The 16,343-nt window shown below is 62.9% G+C and overlaps 1 protein-coding gene across 28 annotated transcripts in view; it reads left to right on the forward strand.

The window, feature by feature from the left end:
- Positions 1–16,343, forward strand: part of NRXN2 (neurexin 2) — a 102,448-nt gene that overhangs the window by 78,622 nt on the left and 7,483 nt on the right. For 18 of the 28 annotated variants that reach the window (XM_036430467.2, XM_036430472.2, XM_036430473.2 and 15 more), the window contains 4 exons: positions 1,881–2,052; positions 6,678–6,767; positions 9,717–10,042; positions 11,920–11,998. In XM_036430467.2, the coding sequence (XP_036286360.1) occupies positions 1,881–2,052; positions 6,678–6,767; positions 9,717–10,042; positions 11,920–11,998 (667 nt within the window). The remainder of the gene's footprint in view (positions 1–1,880; positions 2,053–6,677; positions 6,768–9,716; positions 10,043–11,919; positions 11,999–16,343) is intronic. The other 10 variants (XM_036430478.2, XM_036430476.2, XM_036430477.2 and 7 more) reach the window with 1 other exon arrangement.

Raw genomic sequence — 16,343 nt, forward strand, 5'->3', positions numbered from 1 at the left:
GAGTGTGTGTTTGTGAGTGTGTGTGAATGTGTGTATGTGTGTGAGTGTGTGTGTGTGAATGTGTGTGTGAGTGTGTGTGTGTGTTTGTGAGTGTGTGTGAGTGTGTGTGTGAGTGTGTGTGTGTTTGTGAGTGTGTGTGAGTGTGTGTGTGTATGTGTGTTTGTGAGTGTGTGTGTGTGAATGTGTATTTGTGAGTGTGTGTGTGTGTGAGTGTGTGTGAGTGTGTGTGTGTGTGTGTGGAGTGTGTGTGTGTGTGTGTGTGAGTGTGTGTGTGAGTGTGTGTGAGTGTGTGTGTGAGTGTGTGTGTGTGTGTGTGTGAGTGTGTGTGAGTGTGTGAGTGTGTGTGTGTGTGAGTGTGTGTGTGTGTGAGTATGTGTGAGTGTGTGTGTGAGTCTGTGTGTGTGTGTGTGTGTGTGTGGCTTTCTCAGGTTCTAGCCATAGAACTGGACCCACCGGTGGGGAAGGGATAGGGCGTGGGTGTCCATGTGAGCCCTGGCTGCACTTCCTGCCCCCCAACTACCCAAACCCATCCGGACCCCATCTGTGAGCCACCCCCCCCAACCCCAGTACCACCCGCTGTGGGCCCCACTGGTGCAGGAGGCGCAGGCCGGCCGGGGCAGCCTCTCGGCAGGACCGGGAGCCGTGCCGGCCTGGGCTCCGTGCCTGACCCTGCCAGGCCGGTCCGTGGGGGAGGGGCGTGGGAACGCAGGAGGCTGAGGTCAGGGTGCGGCTGGGAGGGAGGGCATGACCAGGGCTCCAGTGAAGGCCTCATGGCCTTTGTCTGGGTCTCTAGATGCCTTTGGTCCCAAAGGTGGGCCGGCCTGGGCGGCCTCTCGGATTGCCCCTCCCAGCAATGTGAGCAGCGTCTCCCTGGACTAATGGGGGCATCGGCTGGAGTCAGACCAATGGGGCTCAGTCTGGGGTTCTTTCCTCTGAGCTGTGAGACGGCATGTCACGGACCCTCCCTCGGCGTGCCCCTCGGTGCAGGGGGATGCTCTGAGCTTCCCCCGACGGTTGCCATGGGGATGAAGGGAGCACGCTTCTGGGTTCAGTGACGCCTCCCTCTCCCGCAGCTCCACCGACCGAACTTCCCGGTCGGGACCCCAGGGGCCTCTGCAGGCTCCGTGGGTCCTCGTGGGCCTGGGCTGGTCCCAGGAAATGCTCAGAGGACTCTGCTCCCTTTCTCCAGCCTCAGTCCCCGTCTGTCTTCCGCCTGGCCCTCCCCTGTCGCAGCCCCTCCTCTGCCCACACCCCATGCTCACTCACCTTGGTTAAGTCCAACTTGGTTTATCTCCCTGAGCTCTTCCCATGCCTGTCATTCCTCCCCCAAAACACGCAGCCAGACCCCACCTCTGCTCCCCAATGTGAGAGGCCTCCCCTGACCTCCAGGGGGCCAGCGGGCTGCAGGAAGGGTGTCCTGAGGCCCGGGGGGGGGGGGGGGAGGGAGAGGGGGGAAGCTGGAGGCTGGGGTGGTGGGAGGGGGTCAGGCCTTCCCCAGGCAGGGGCGGGCTTCCCTGAACTTCTCTGTTGGCTGTGCCTTGGGGAGCCCCACCCTCTGAGCTCCGGCTGATCCCCATGGCGATCCTGGTTGGCCTGCCTGAGGCCTGGGCTCAGGGCCCTGAACAGAGTATGCACCCTGTACACCTTTGTGAACATTCTGATTGCACTAGAGACAAGAGGCAGGGGTGGCTAGTGGAGGCACCCCGGGTCCAGACTCTGCACCCCACAGGGGCTCCCCAGCCTGCCCACCTCTGGGCAGGTGGGAGGGTCGGCAGAGGCGGGGCTGGGGCAGTGCACAGCGAAGCTGAGAGGGCCCTGGCACTGGGCCGGGCTGGGCACGGCTCCCTCTTGGGCGCTGAGCGCTGCTTCTCTGTCCTCAGGACCAGGGCACCGTGGGGGTGATCTTTAATGTGGGCACCGACGACATTACCATCGACGAGCCCAATGCCATCGTGAGCGACGGCAAATACCACGTGGTGCGGTTCACCAGGAGTGGTGGCAATGCCACCCTGCAGGTGGACAGCTGGCCGGTCAACGAGCGGTACCCAGCAGGTAGGTGGGGGGCCTGGGAGCACGGGGCGTGTGCTGGGCGGGGCCCGGCAGGCAAGCCTTGGATAGGAGCACTGCCTGCACTGGGGCGGGGAAAGCCCAGTGTCATCCTGCTGTGGGCGGGGCGAGGCTACAAGAAGGTGTGGCTTGGGGGTGGGTGGGACCTGGATGGGCGGGGCTAAGGAAAACCAGCGGGTTTTGTGAGGCTGGGTTCTGTAGGGCCTGGGTGAGACCGGATCCTTGTGGGGTGAGGGAGAGGGCGGGCTGAGTGGGAAGACTGCCGGGCCAGGGTCCAGTTTGGGGAGGAGGGAGAAGGGCCAAGGAGGAGGGTAGAGGGAGAGGGACAGCTAAGGAAAGGAGGAGTTCAGAATTGGGACAGGTGGAAACGGGAGACAGATGCAGAAATCAAGGAGAGAAGATCCGGAAATAACCCAGCACACATCTTTGCAAGCAGGCAGGGCTGTTCTAAGGAACAAACCAAGGTTCTTACAAAGAGCGAGTCAGAGATCCCTATTAGGAAATGTAGGTAAAGGAGGAGACGTAACCATGGAGACCCAGAGGAAAGGAACCCCAGCGGCTCAGGGGGTGAGGGAGAGAGACAAGTGAGGAGAGTGAGAAATGTGGCCAAGTGCATGCAGCCGCCCTTCCCTGCTGACCTACGAGGTGTCAGCCTGCTCTGGGCCCTGGGCCGCGCGGGAGTGCCTGTGCCGGTGGGGACGGCGGGCACGGAATGCACACTGACCCAGTTCAAGTGTGACAAACCGAGGGAGGGACGGGGATGAGGACATGAAAGAAATGAGGAAGCAGAGACCCTGCAAGATACTGAGGGAGGCTGAGAGGGGCCGGAGGGGAGTGAGAGGAAGCCAGCGGGGAGCGGGGAGGGGGAGAGAGCCGCTGAGCCACAGCGAAGATGGGACCGCTTCCACAGCGCGATGTGCGGACGCGGTCACCCAGGCCCCGCAGTGAGAGGTGGGCAGGAGGAGAGGAGCAGAGCCTCCGTGCGGAGACAGGGAGGGAGGGGAAACTGAGCCACTGTGGGAGAACCACAGGAACTCGCATGCAGTCACCCTCTCGAGTGCGGACAGGCAGAGAGGCCTGCGCCTCAGGTCCTGTCTGGCGGCAGGGACAGTCGTGCTGGACGCAGGGCAGCTGCCCCGGCTGCCCTCGAGGCGTGCGGGCAACGGACAGGGGAAGGTGCAGGTCCCACCCTCACGGGCCCACTGGCTGGAAGGAAGATGCCAGGGTCGACTCACAGCTCACCATCGTGCGAACTTTACCCAAACATGGAGCCTCAGGCCCACTAATACACACAGAGGCCGTGTTCACACAGGCCACCTAATACACACAGAGGCCGTGTTCACACGGGCCACCTAATACACACAGAGGCCGTGTTCACACAGGCCACCTAATACACACAGAGGCCGTGTTCACACAGGCCACCTAATACACACAGAGGCCGTGTTCACACAGGCCACCTAATACACACAGAGGCCGTGTTCACACGAGCCACCTAATACACACAGAGGCCGTGTTCACACGGGCCACCTAATACATACAGAGGCCGTGTTCACACGGGCCACCTAATACATACAGAGGCCGTGTTCACACGGGCCACCTAATACACACAGAGGCCGTGTTCACACGGGCCACCTAATACACACAGAGGCCGTGTTCACACGGGCCACCTAATACACACAGAGGCCGTGTTCACACGGGTCACCTCCTGGCACCGAGTGACTGTGGATGTTCCTACGATGGGGCAGGCACAGGGCACAAAGCCCTGCTGGGGGGAGAGGAGAAGCCTGCTCCAAGGCCCGGGCGTCCGTGAGGTCGCTCAGACACACAGTGCTCCTATGCTGAGTCCCACCGTGCGGACACCCGCAGGCGCTGTGCGGGTGTGACCGCCCTGCGGGCATCAGACTGTCTCTGGCTCAGCCACATGCACACACACACACACACACACACACACACAGCAGTCTGTAGTGGTGAAGACAGCCTGTGCGGACAGGGCTGGATGGGGAAGGAGGGCCTCAGCACAGGGAGACATGTCTTCAGTCCTGAGCTGCTCCCGCTGAGCCCAGAGGCCCAGAGGACACGTGGGAGGAGTCACGCCTGCCCTCCTGGGCTCAGGCCCTGATGGGGGTGAGGGGGTAGGAGGGTGGGGGGGTGAAAGGAGGGAGACCGCTGGGTGCCCCTCACCTGCAGAGCAGAGCAGCCTGAGGCTGGTGGCTGCCCGGCGCGCCTTGAGCAGGTCCCCGGTCGGAGCGGCCGTCCTGAGCGCACAGCAGGCCAGGGACGCTGAGAGCGGGGCCTGGCGTCGGCAGCACCGGCTTTCACTCCGGGGGCGCCGGCTCACAGCTGTGTGGCCTTGGAGGCGTCATCCAGCCTCTCTGGGTCTCAGGTGGCCCCTGGTGCGGGCACCCATCTCCTCACAGAGATGCTGTGGGAGTCCCTGAGAGACGCCCGCGGAGGCACCAGGTGGAGTGGCCTCGAGGAGGGCTCGCCAACAGCTTTGGGTAGACCAGCTTTGGGCAAACCGCGGCTCGAGAGCCACACGCGGCTCTTTGGCCCCTTGAGTGTGGCTCTTCCACACAATACCACGTGCGAGCGCTCACATGCAGCGCGATTGGAACTTCGTGGCCCATGCGCAGAGGTCGGTTTTTGGCCTGGGCGAGTCTATTTTGAAGAAGTGGCGTTAGAACACTCAAAGGGCCAAAGAGCTGCATGTGGCTCATGAGCCTCGGTTTGCAGACCACTGGGTTACACGTGACGTGCTCAGCGAGGCACATGGACATCCTTCCTTTCCTCTCAGGGCACACACGGACAAACACATAGACACACAGCCACACACACGGGTGTCCCGTACGGGTGGGTTCCCGAATGCCTGCTGCCTCCCTCCCTGACTTCCTGCGGCCTCACCACCTCTCCTCTTCAGTGTCTTCCTGGGCCCCTCCCGCCCACCCGGGAGCCATGTCCAAGCCCCCCCCCCCCCAATAGCAGAACACAGCTCTGCTAGTCACCAGCCAGCCTCCCGAATGGCAGGGCTCCTGCCGGGCAAGGGCCAGGCCTTCATCTTCCCGCCCCTCGTACCCGGCTCGGGACCGAGCGGCCCCAGGGATGTTTGCTGAGTGACCAAAGGAATGAACGGTCATGTTTACTTACCAGTGAGCATGGGTGACTGCGTGTGTGTCTGCCTCGTAGCCCCCGGGGCAGCACCATGCACACAGGGACACGGGGGTGCTCCTTCAGGGGGTGCGCACAGGCCGGCGAGCGCAGCTGGGCGGTGGGGGAAGCGGGGAAGCCCCCCACCTCGGGTGCATGTTACTCTGCAGCATGTAAGTGGCTGCCGTGGGAGGCGTGGCCAGACTCCCGAAGGAAATCATTTCCGTTTCATGGCTGCCGACTGGGGTCACCCACAGCCCAGGGTGAGGGAGAGCTCACAGAACAGGCAGGCACATTGACAGACCTCCCTGTGTGCGCGCGCGCGCACACACACACACACACACACACACACACATGCACACACATATACACACATACACACGTATATACACATATACACACATATACATACACACATGCACACACATATACATACACACACACGCACACACACACACACACACACACCACTTGCTGCCCAGGCCTGCAGGAGGGGAGTGGAGGAGGAGCAGGCCACAGCCAGGGACGAGCTGAGGACAGAGAAGGGGAGCCTAGGGCGATGGGGAGCAGCGGAAGGAGAAAGGCTGTGAGTGGGGCCAGGAGCGGGGCGGGTCCACAGGGCATAAGGGGGAGGGGACCTGCACAGGGAGGAGTCTGAGGGTCTTGGGATGAAGCTGAGGTGCCGCCAGGCAGAGGACAGAAGGTGCCAGGGGGAGGGTATGGGGTGGAAGAGGAGGTGAGATGGCAGCAGAGCAATAGGGAAGTGGGGTGGGCGGGGCTGCTGGGTGAGGACCCAGGCACCCGTGAGGTCACCTGTGGGGTGACACGGTGGGGGCAGTGGTGGGCTTGGGCTCCTGGTCAGGTGGGTGCAGGGGTGAGGGTGGCAGCGGGTATCGGCGGGGCTGGGGGGGGGATGGAGGGAGAGCTGGGACTGAGCAGGGGGAAGGGAGCTGAGACTGGCATGGAGACATGTTTTTAAATTTCACTGTTAAATGAATGTCGGGCCACCCCCCTAAATGCTGCATAAACCCCTGCTTAACCTGCCCCCCACCTCTAAACGCCCTCTAAACCAGTAACCAGCTGGGCCCCAAGGCCCCGCCCCCGACTTAAACCTGCTAAATGCCCCCCACCGCTGCCCCTCTCTGGGATCGGGAAGGACGAGGGCCACTGCTTGAGCACAGAGAAACCTGTTTAACCTCTGACCTTTGACCTCCAGCTGCCTTTTCTTGCATCCCCTTTCCTTTTCTTCTTTGTCCTTCTGTTCCTTCGGGTCTCTCCTGCCCGCAGGGTGGGCTGGCTCCGGACGGGAGCCTGGGGGGCGGGCGGGAGGACCAGGGACCCAGTTTCTCCCCCCCTTCCCGGGGGACGGGCCGCTCCTGAGTCTCTTGAGAAATGCGTGATTACTTTTCTAACGCCTTTGGACTTCGCCGCCTGAGAAACCTACTGTCTTTCTAAACTTTTCCAAGGAAACTTTGATAACGAGCGCCTGGCGATTGCTAGACAGAGAATCCCCTACCGGCTTGGTCGAGTAGTAGATGAGTGGCTGCTCGACAAAGGTAATTAACCAGAATTAATTAATTAATTAATTAACTTTAAAAACACTATCTTAAAGGTGCAGAGCTCTCTCTTTCCCCATCCGAGCCTTCCCCGCCGCCCACCCCCGAGTGAAGGGACGCTTGTCCTGCGGGTGCCCCTTCTCCCTGCAGGCAGGGGCTGTCTTCGGGGTGCTGGGCCGGGCCCGGCGTGTCTCTGTAGGCCGGGGCGGGACCGGGTGACGGTGACCCCTGACCCCTAGGAAAGCAGGTAGAGTGCAGGGGGGAGGTCAGCTCAGGGCTCTCTGAGGGCCAGCGGAGGGCTGCGTGAGTGAGGAGCAGGAAGGGCTGACCCAGAGGAGGGTAGGGAGACTTCCCCAGGGTCATCTGAGGAGAAAAGGAAAGCGGGGGGCCCAGGTCCTACAGGAAAGGCCCCCAAGAAAGTGGCAGTGGGCCCCTCTCTGCAGTGGACCCGCTGTGGTCCGGAGGGGCTCCCCGAGGTAGAGGGGGTGTGGGGAGATGAGGGCAGAGGGGGAGGGGGAGCCGTGCCTGCAGAGCGGGGAGGGGCTGCCAGGGGCTGCTGGTGGAGGGAGAAGGCCACTTGTCACAGGGGAGCTGGGGCCGAGGGCCAGGCCATCCCATTCCCTCTGGGGGGGCGAGCTCTGTACCTCTAAGGCTAAACTCTAGGGGGGAAGCTGACCTGTTAAACCTCCATCTAACCAGCTGCTAACTGTGCTTCTAAACGTCACCGGGGCCTTCCCCAACTAAACCCCAACTCACTCCAGCCCCAGCCAGCGGGGACTAAACACGCCGATAACCAGATGATAAACCGGGCAGGACCGAAGGGAAAGGGGCTGCGCAGGCATCGCTCACCCTGCAGCCCCAGCCGCACCGACCCTCCAGCGGGGCGAACTTTAACCCTTTGAGGAGTTCATGGCAGGTGGGGCCAAGGGCCACGTTTGCTAACCGAGTAGCTTCCCCATCGCCACCGCCCTCTCCCGGAGTTAGAGGCGCAGGGAGCGGCCTGGGCTGAGGCTGGGACAGCTTGTGACCCCAAGGGGTCTGGAGAGCAGGGCGGGCGGCGTGGGGGTGGGACTCCTGGTCCAGGCGGGAAGAGCTGGGCTGGAGATTGGACCCCGCCTCCCCCGCTGCGTGGTCACACCTCCTCTTCAGGCCTCTACTTCCTCTCCTCGGACGGGAAGGACTGGCTCCATCAGTGCTTCCGGCCTGGAAGGAGGAGCTCAGCCTTTGTGTGGCCTTGGGGGAGAGGGTCAGGACTGGCCTTCTCCTCCGGAGCCTCAGCTCCCCCCCAGGGGGATGGCGCCCCCCCACACACACACACACAGGTGCCTGAGGGGAAGGCAGGAGGCATGGCATCCCTGGAGGATTATGCTGGCAGCGCCTGGCATGTGGACGGTGCTCGATAAATATTTGCTGGATGAATCCGTTTTCCCGTTTCACAATGTGTCCGGGAAGCACGGGGCCCAGAGATGCTCAGGAGAGGCCTGTGAGCGGAGCCCGGGAGAGGCGAGGCCGTGCTCCCTCCCGGAGGCGAACAGGAAATTGGCCCCTAAAGGAGAAAGAAACAGACTCCCCAAACGTGTTTGACTGCTGGGGGCCCTCTCCTCCTCCTCGTTCTCCTGATTCTTGTGCCGGAAGTAAGTCCTGGGCACCGTGACCCTCCTGGGTCTGGCGTTCCGGCTGCCGTCACCAGCGCGCAGCTTCTCGGGGCTCCGGCCCCCACGTGTAAGGTGGAGGGGCTGCCCCGGCCGAGGGGGGGGGCTGCCGGAGGAGGGGCCGAGCAGACACCGGAGGGTGGGTGTCCCCGGAACGCGTGTTTCCAAAGAGAGAAAGGGTTTCACAAGCTGGACTGTCCTCAGCCCGGGCACCTAACTCTAAACCAGATCCTAACGAGGCACTAACCAGAGCTAACGAGGGCTCAGCCAGGTCCTAACCCCCAGCGCCAGCGGCCGCGGAGCGGGGGGCAGCGCCAGTTCCTCTGCCCCCTCCCTCCCCAAAATAAGCCAAACCAAAACCAAAGTTAAATCTAAACTTAAACATAATAAATATCTTTTCTAAAAACCAAACAAAGCAACAAACTCAGAGGGTTAAACCGACCCCCAGATCCATTAAAATCAGAGGCACAGAGACCCACCAGGTGGGAGCTCCGAGGGACGGCTGAGTGAGGAGTGGGATGGAGCTGGAGTGGGATGGAGCTGGAGCGGTCTGCTCTTCTGGCTGCAGCAGCCAAGACAGGTCCCTTTAACGTTTCCGTCCGTGCCGCCCATCCTGTCCCTGGGGGGCCGCTGCGCCCCGGGGCGCTCCGGGGGCAGTGTGGGGCCTGGGAGGACAGCGGGAGCCTGGCCGGAGGTCTGCAGGCCTGGCGGTGTCTGGGAGGGCAGAGCGAGGTCCTGGCGGCTTCTCCCACCCTCACGCATCCCTCCTCACGCACTGCCCGCACGCACTGTCCGGTCCGCCCTCGGCTCTGACACGCACTCGCACTAACACTGGCCCAGTCCGCGGCTTCCTCCATCTGCCTCTGTGCGATCTGCCGCTCCAGGGCCTCCGCTCCAGGGCCTCCGGGGCGGGGCTGGGCTGGGTGCTGGGTGTGGGCGCTGGGGAAGCAGAGGGAGCAGGTGGGGATGGGAGCAGGAGAGGAGAGGAGAGGAGAGGAGAGAGGAGGGGAGGGAAGGAGCGGGGAGGAGAGGGCAGGGAGGAGAGGTGGGTGGGAAAGTCAGGGACATGACATGGGGAGGGGGGCGCTGGATCCCACTGGCCGGGCTGGGCTGTGGCTGACAAGGACTTTCCCTTTGGTGTCTGCCCCTCCTGTGTCTCCCTCTCTCCCTTCCCCCACTTGCTGGTTTCCATCTCGACTCCTTCCCCTCCCCTGGCTCTTCTCCATTCTCCCTCCTTTTCTGGTCTCCCCCCTGCCTGTCCCTCCTCTATCTGTCACCCCTGCCCCCCTCCCCCCAGGCCGCCAGCTGACCATCTTCAACAGCCAGGCTGCCATCAAGATCGGGGGCCGGGACCAGGGCCGCCCGTTCCAGGGCCAGGTGTCGGGCCTGTACTACAACGGGCTCAAGGTGCTGGCGCTGGCCGCCGAGAGCGACCCCAACGTGCGGACCGAGGGCCACCTGCGCCTGGTGGGGGAGGGGCCGTCCGTGCTGCTCAGCGCGGAGACCACGGCCACCACCCTGCTGGCCGACATGGCCACCACCATCATGGAGACCACCACCACCATGGCCACCACCACCACCCGCCGCGGCCGCTCGCCCACGCTGAGGGACAGCACCACCCAGGTGAGCCCGCCCCGGGCAGACCGGGCGGGGCAGCGGGGGGCCCCGGGCGGGGCGGGGGGCCGGGGCCCGGTGGTGGTGACGGCTCCGGTGAGGCGGCCGGGGTCCCCTTCCACGAGGTGTCCTTCGCCCTGGGACCCCGATGTGGAGGTGCCCACTGTTCCTCGGGGACCACCCCAGAGCGGAGGGGCGGTTTGGTGCCCAGCGAGACCAGGGAGGATGCCCGCCTGGGCGGAGGCTGTTGGCGAGGGAAGCTGCGCGAGGGCTGGGCCGCCGGTGGCAGCCGCGGGATCAGGATGGCACCGCTCCGGGCACAGATGGCAACACTGGAGGAACATGGCCCCCGGCAGGGCAGCCCCCCCCTGGAGGCTGGCACAGCCCGGAGCGGCCTCTGCCTGCTGGAGGCCCCGCTCCCCCCCGCCCCGTGGCCCCGGCAGGCGGCACGTGCAGCGGCCTCCGTGCCCCCAGTGGGTGCGGACCTCACCTCCCAGCGCCCGCCGCCTGCTCAGCTGCTGGCCCGGGCCCGGCCCGCCCAGGGACTTGTCCTCTCTGGTTCCCCGGGTGGCCAGGCCGGCTTTCCTGGTGGCGACTCCATAGAGCCGAGTGACTCACTGAGGCCGGGGGGGTGTGGGGTGTGTGTGTGTGGGGGGGGGCTGGCCAGTTGTTGCCACAATCCAGGGAGTGCGCACACCCGGCACGCTGGGCCTCGCTGAGTCACCCTGCCCCCGACCCCCGCTGCTCTGCCCCGCTGCTGTGGCAGTTGGGCCTCTGGGCCTTGAGGACTGTCCCCCGGCGTGGGGCGTGTCCTGCCTTTGGCCTGTAATGAGCTCCGTGAGCTCCTGGCCCCCCCCCCCCCCCCCCCGCGGCCGGTGTGCCCAGGGGCCTGGGACTGGCTGTCGGGCAGGAGAGGCAGGCGGACCCTCCCTGCACTGCCTTCGTTACCACGAAAACCACGGGCACTCGCATGCCAGGCCTTGCCCTAAGGAGCGGGGCCCTGGGAGAAAGGCTGGGCAGCCACAAGCCCAGCGCCCTCCAAACACAGGCCGGAGGAGTGGCAGGTGATGGGCAGGCCGTCCCGTGGGCAGAGCGGCCGTAGGGGTCATGGCTGTGCTGCTGAGGCCCCGGGGAGGCTGGGGAGAAGGGGCAGGATGCAGGGTGCTCAGGGCCCGCCAGGCCCGCCAGCCCTTGGGTGAGGGCGGAGGGGTCTGAAGATCAGGGGGTGGGGAAGAGGGGAAGAGGCAGGGTATACCTCTTTCTCCCTCCTCACCCCAGACTTCTCCCATCCTGACCTTCACCCGGCCCCCTCCCCCCTGCCCCCCAGCCAGCAGTCTCCCAGGCTCCCTTCCTGCCTGGACCCTGGGTTTCCCTCCCAGGGTCTTTTCCCTACACCCCCGCCCCCCCGCCCCCCCACACACTTACTCATCTTGGGGATTCTCTTTCTTTGCAATCAGGAGAGAAAATGCTGACAAAGTCGACTCCTGTTGTCATGACAACCACAGCCCTAATTATTGTGTGCAGCCTGGTTCCCGGCTCAGGGAAGGGGGTTGGGAGAGATGAGGGTGATGGGGTTGTCAGGCTGGAGCCAAGGGGCCCCAGGCCCTGCTCCCCCTCTCTGCCCTGCTGGCCTCCAGAGGCCCCCGATGGCCTGGTCCCCGTGCCCGAGCCTGAGGTGCCAGGCGTGGTGCCAGCCTCCCGGTGCCTCGGGAGCTGAGGGCGTGTTGCTTACTCTGCCTTTGAACAGGGAACCAAGGCCCAGGTTACCCGCGATGACCGAGCTGGGCATGGACCCCATGCCCTGTGCCATCCTGTACCTCAAGAGGTGAGGGTCTGCTGACCCACCTGTACCCCTCTTCTTCCCCCCTCCCTCCTCTACCCCCCAGAACACAGATGACCTCCTGGTGGCCTCGGCTGAGTGTCCGAGCGATGACGAGGACCTGGAGGAGTGTGAGCCCAGTACCGGTGAGTGCCTTTCCCCCCTCCCCCGCCCCGGGCCCACTGTGACTTCGACGGGAGGGGGGCGACTGTCCCTGCCCCCTGGCCAGGCCCAAGGGGCCTGCTGCCAGCCCTTAGCTTTCCCTGACAGCTCCTCTCCCTACTGTGCCCCCCCACCCCCCACCCCCAGGTCCCTCTGTGCCCGCTGGTGAGGCAGTTCCTGTTTGGTGGCCCAGCCCTCAGAGGTAGTGAGGTCCTTAGCTTGGGGTCTGGGGTTGAGAGCCAAGGGATGCTGGGAGGGGAAGAGGGAGACTTTTCCCTAGAAAGTTGAGTGACTGCAGCTCCCATGAGCCCTGGGGGAGGAGGGTTGGGAAATGCAGGTTTAGGAACTACAACTCCCATCAGCTCTTGGGTCCAGAACTGCAACTCCCATCAGTCCCTGAGCCTGGTGTTCCCTTGGTCACTAGTAGAGGAGCTTGTGCTAGATCCTGAAGCTTCCTCATCCCCAGTCCCAGGGAGGTGGCAGACATTCTGTCAGGGCAGCAGCCGGGTAGGAGGGAAGGCTCCTCGGGTGGCAGTCCAGCCTCTGCTTGCTCCTTCCAGGCAGCCCCAGAGAGAGGCCAGAGTGGCAAAGCAAGGGTGGGCCCTGAGTGCCGACCGTGAACTGAGGGGCCAGGAGTGGCACAGTGGGCGCAAGGGCTGCTCGCCCGAGCAGGTGGGAGGGCGGCTGAGAGGAGCCGAAGTCCTCGCGCTGAGGCTGAGGGGGGCAGGGGCTCCGCAGCCTAGAGGAGCCCATGAGCACGCATCCCCCGCTTGGGTTTCTCCAGCAGGTGGCACCTGGGCTGCTGGTTCGGGAGGCTGGAGGCTGGGCGGGCACATGTAGGTTCAGGGAGGCGATGCGGTCAGCTGGGGGGGACAGGGTCCACCCTGTGAACCTGGCCGGGGGCTGGGCCCGGGTCTGCCAGCCCCAGAAGAGGCTCATGCGGAGGGTGGGCTCGGCCGCGGAAGGTGTGTGGTGGAGCCTCAGCTTTTGAAGACTGAAGGTGGGGTTCTAGGGTGCCGGCCTTCACACCCAGAGGCTGGAGCCCAGCTGCCCTCTGTGTCCCCCTGAGGATCAAGACATTTGGGGAGCCCAGGCCGCGGGGCTGGAGAGGCCCCATGTGCAGCCCAAGGGCCTGTGCTCTTGGAGCAGACGCCCTCTGCCCTCCGCCCTCTGCCCTCCGCCCTCCGCCCTCCGCCCTCCGCCCTCTGCCCTCTGCCCTCCGCCCTCCGCCCTCCACCCTCCGTTGTGGGACTCCCTCCCTCTCACCCTCACACTCCACCGTAGCTTTGGCAGCTGGCAGCGGGAGCTCAGCACTCCCCCTCCGCTCTGCTTTATCCCCTCTGCCTCATCTCTTCTGAGGTTCCTGCAGGTGCCGTGCCCTGGGATAGGGCTCTATGTGGCCCCACCACGCGTGTTTGCACACATGCTCCGTGTTCACACTCTGGGAAGGGAACTGTGGGGTGAGAGGAGGTGCCCTCCCCCCACAGGGAGGGGTGAGGCCCGGATGGCCACCACACAGAGACAGGCCCCCTGGGCCACACTGTCCACCGAGGTCCTAGCTTCCCAGCCCCAGCCCGAGTCTTGCTAGGGGCCTGGTGCAGTGGTCGGCAAACTCATTAGTCAACAGAGCCAAATATCAACAATACAACAATTGAAATTTATTTTGAGAGCCAAATTTTTTAAGCTTAAACTTCTTCTAACGCCAGTTCTTCAAAATAGACTCGCCCAGACCCTGGTATTTTGTGGAAGAGCCACACTCAAGGGGCCAAAGAGCCACGTGTGGCTTGAGAGCCGCAGTTTGCCGACCACTGGCCTGGTGTGATGCTGAGGGTGCAGGTGCTGTGCTGGGAGAAGGGAATGAAGAAGGGCCGAAGCACTGCCCTGATCGCTGGCACTCCTGGGAAAAGGGCCAAGAGCGTGATGGAGGCGAAGAGGATGGAAGCCAGCGGGCAGGGAGGGGGTGGGCTGGCCTGGCTCCCAGCTTTAAAGTAGGAGGGAGAGAAGGCAGAGCACGCTGAGCCCCGGAGGACACCCACAGGCTCCCAGACACGTGTCACACGCCTGCACTTGAAATGCCTCAGGCTGGGCTCTTGTCATCCTGATGGGGGGCCAGGCAGGACCAGGACAAGTCCTGGGTTGCCCAGGACCCACATCCGGCCCCCACCTGAGGCCTTTGCTCTGGCACAGGACCAGGCCCCCTTGGGCCCGAGGTCAGCCTGGGGGGAGGAGGTGGCCTGGGGGAGACTGGCTGCCAGGGACTGAGCCCAGGGTGTTCGCACCCCTTCCGCCTGCCGGATCCTCCCCTCTGGGCCCAGGAGTGAAGCCTAGGATCATCCCTGCTCCTCTTTCCGCCTTTCCTGTGACCCAGCCCTGTACAGACCCGGCTCCATGCCCGCCCCCAGCACGGTCATTGTACCAGAGGTTGGCCATCCTGTCACAAGGGTACGGCTTGATGGACACGGTGTTTACATTCTTTGTGTGGGCATGTACTCACAGTGGGTCCCAGACCCACCGCCCCTCGCTGCCTCAGTGCCTGACCCACATACTGCTATGCACCGGGCCCCTGTAGGGATCTGAGTTTGCACAAAAGCTCAGACCACAGAGGCACACATCCATATGCACACGCAAGTCTGGCCAGAGGCTATGAGCACATCCATGCACATGTTTACGAACCTACCAGCAAGCTCACATGTAGCCACTTTCGTAGGTATGTGCATGTGCTCAAACCTATAAGACTCCATGCCATTTGTACCCAGACCAACAGAGACACGCACATGCTCAGATTTTTTTTTAATATATTTTATTGATTTTTCATAGAGAGGAAGAGAGAGGGATAGAGAGTTAGAAACATCGATGAGATAGAATCATCGATCAGCTGCCTCTTGCACACCCCCCACTGGGGATGTGCCCGCAACCAAGGTACATGCCCTTGCCGGGAATCGAACCAGGGACCTTTCAGTCCGCAGGCCGACGCTCTATCCACTGAGCCAAACCGGTCCCGGCCATGCTCAGATCTTAACACACACATACACAGAGCCCTAGAACAGCTGTTGAACTGTCCACAGCAGCACACATCTGCACACACATGCAGTCTCACAGAGGCACACATACACAGCTACAGTCTTGCACATTTGTGCTTAGAGCTCCAAATATATCTACATATAGGTGTGGACTCACAGGTGCCCCCTGCTCAGACCCACAGTTTCATACTTACCCAGGTGCCCAGCCAAGCACAGATGCACGCACAGCATGTCTTGAATGCACCACAGCACTTGCACATGCTCAGAGCTGCACATGCATGTGTAGACCCACTGTGGCATGCTTGCTCACATGTTGAGGCATGCATATTCCGAGTGACACTTACATGCTAGATCTAGAGGAGCACGATGCACTTGTATGTTCAGGCCTGAGCATACACACGTGCTCAGAGCCATCGAGGCACACACATGTCCATGTCCTCAGATTCACAGAATTCCATATCCCTGCTCAGCTCACAGGTGCACACATGTGGTCAGACCTTTATGATCCTACACACGCACTCAGGCTTCCAGCTGCTCACAGAAGTTTTGGAATTGCAGGTGCATGGATTCATGTTCAGAACAGCTGCACACACAGCGTGCTCAGACCCGTGACTGAGCAGTGCCCAGGTGCAGGTGCACAAACGTGAGGAAGTCGGGCTCACAGAAGTGTACGTTTATCTCCTCCCAAGTACACACTCGTGCTCAGACCCTCACAGGGGTGCTCTCAGGTACCAACATGTGCACTCCTTCCCGCAGAGCGTGCCTGTGCACACAGCGCACCTGTGCGATGACCATCAGGTAACCTGTGCACATGCTCAGGTAGGCTCCGTGTGCCCAGGTCCAGGGTCCAGACCCTTGCACACTTTTGTTCTGACTTACAGACCGGCACCCGCCCCCACTGGCCAGGAGAGAGCCTGAGACCAACAGCTCATTCTTATGTGTATAGCCATGTGCTCAGACACACACGCATGCCCAGACCCCTCAAGGCATGCATCCGCGCACCAGTCCCACAGTGATGGCACCCGCGCACAGGTCTGCATTGGTGCGCCAGCTGCTCCTGCACGGCAGCCGCGCCGCTGGCAGGGAGGGGCGTGCACGTAGCCTCGGCTCCCGCTGAGTTCAGGTTCGCGCAGGCACAGATGTGTTCAGATCCCCGAGTGTCTTAAGGTAACACTAGTTCTGTCACAGGTGCACCGCACAACATCCGTGGTGTAACACGGATTTATTCCCCCCGCCCCATGCAGTTATGCACAAGTGTTCCTGTGTGCGGCAGCCCTTCCCCAAGTGCCCACTAAGGGCCCAGGCTTCC

This window comes from Pipistrellus kuhlii, unplaced genomic scaffold, assembly GCF_014108245.1.
Source record: "Pipistrellus kuhlii isolate mPipKuh1 unplaced genomic scaffold, mPipKuh1.p scaffold_m20_p_109, whole genome shotgun sequence".
Classification (NCBI taxonomy): Eukaryota; Metazoa; Chordata; class Mammalia; order Chiroptera; family Vespertilionidae; genus Pipistrellus; species Pipistrellus kuhlii.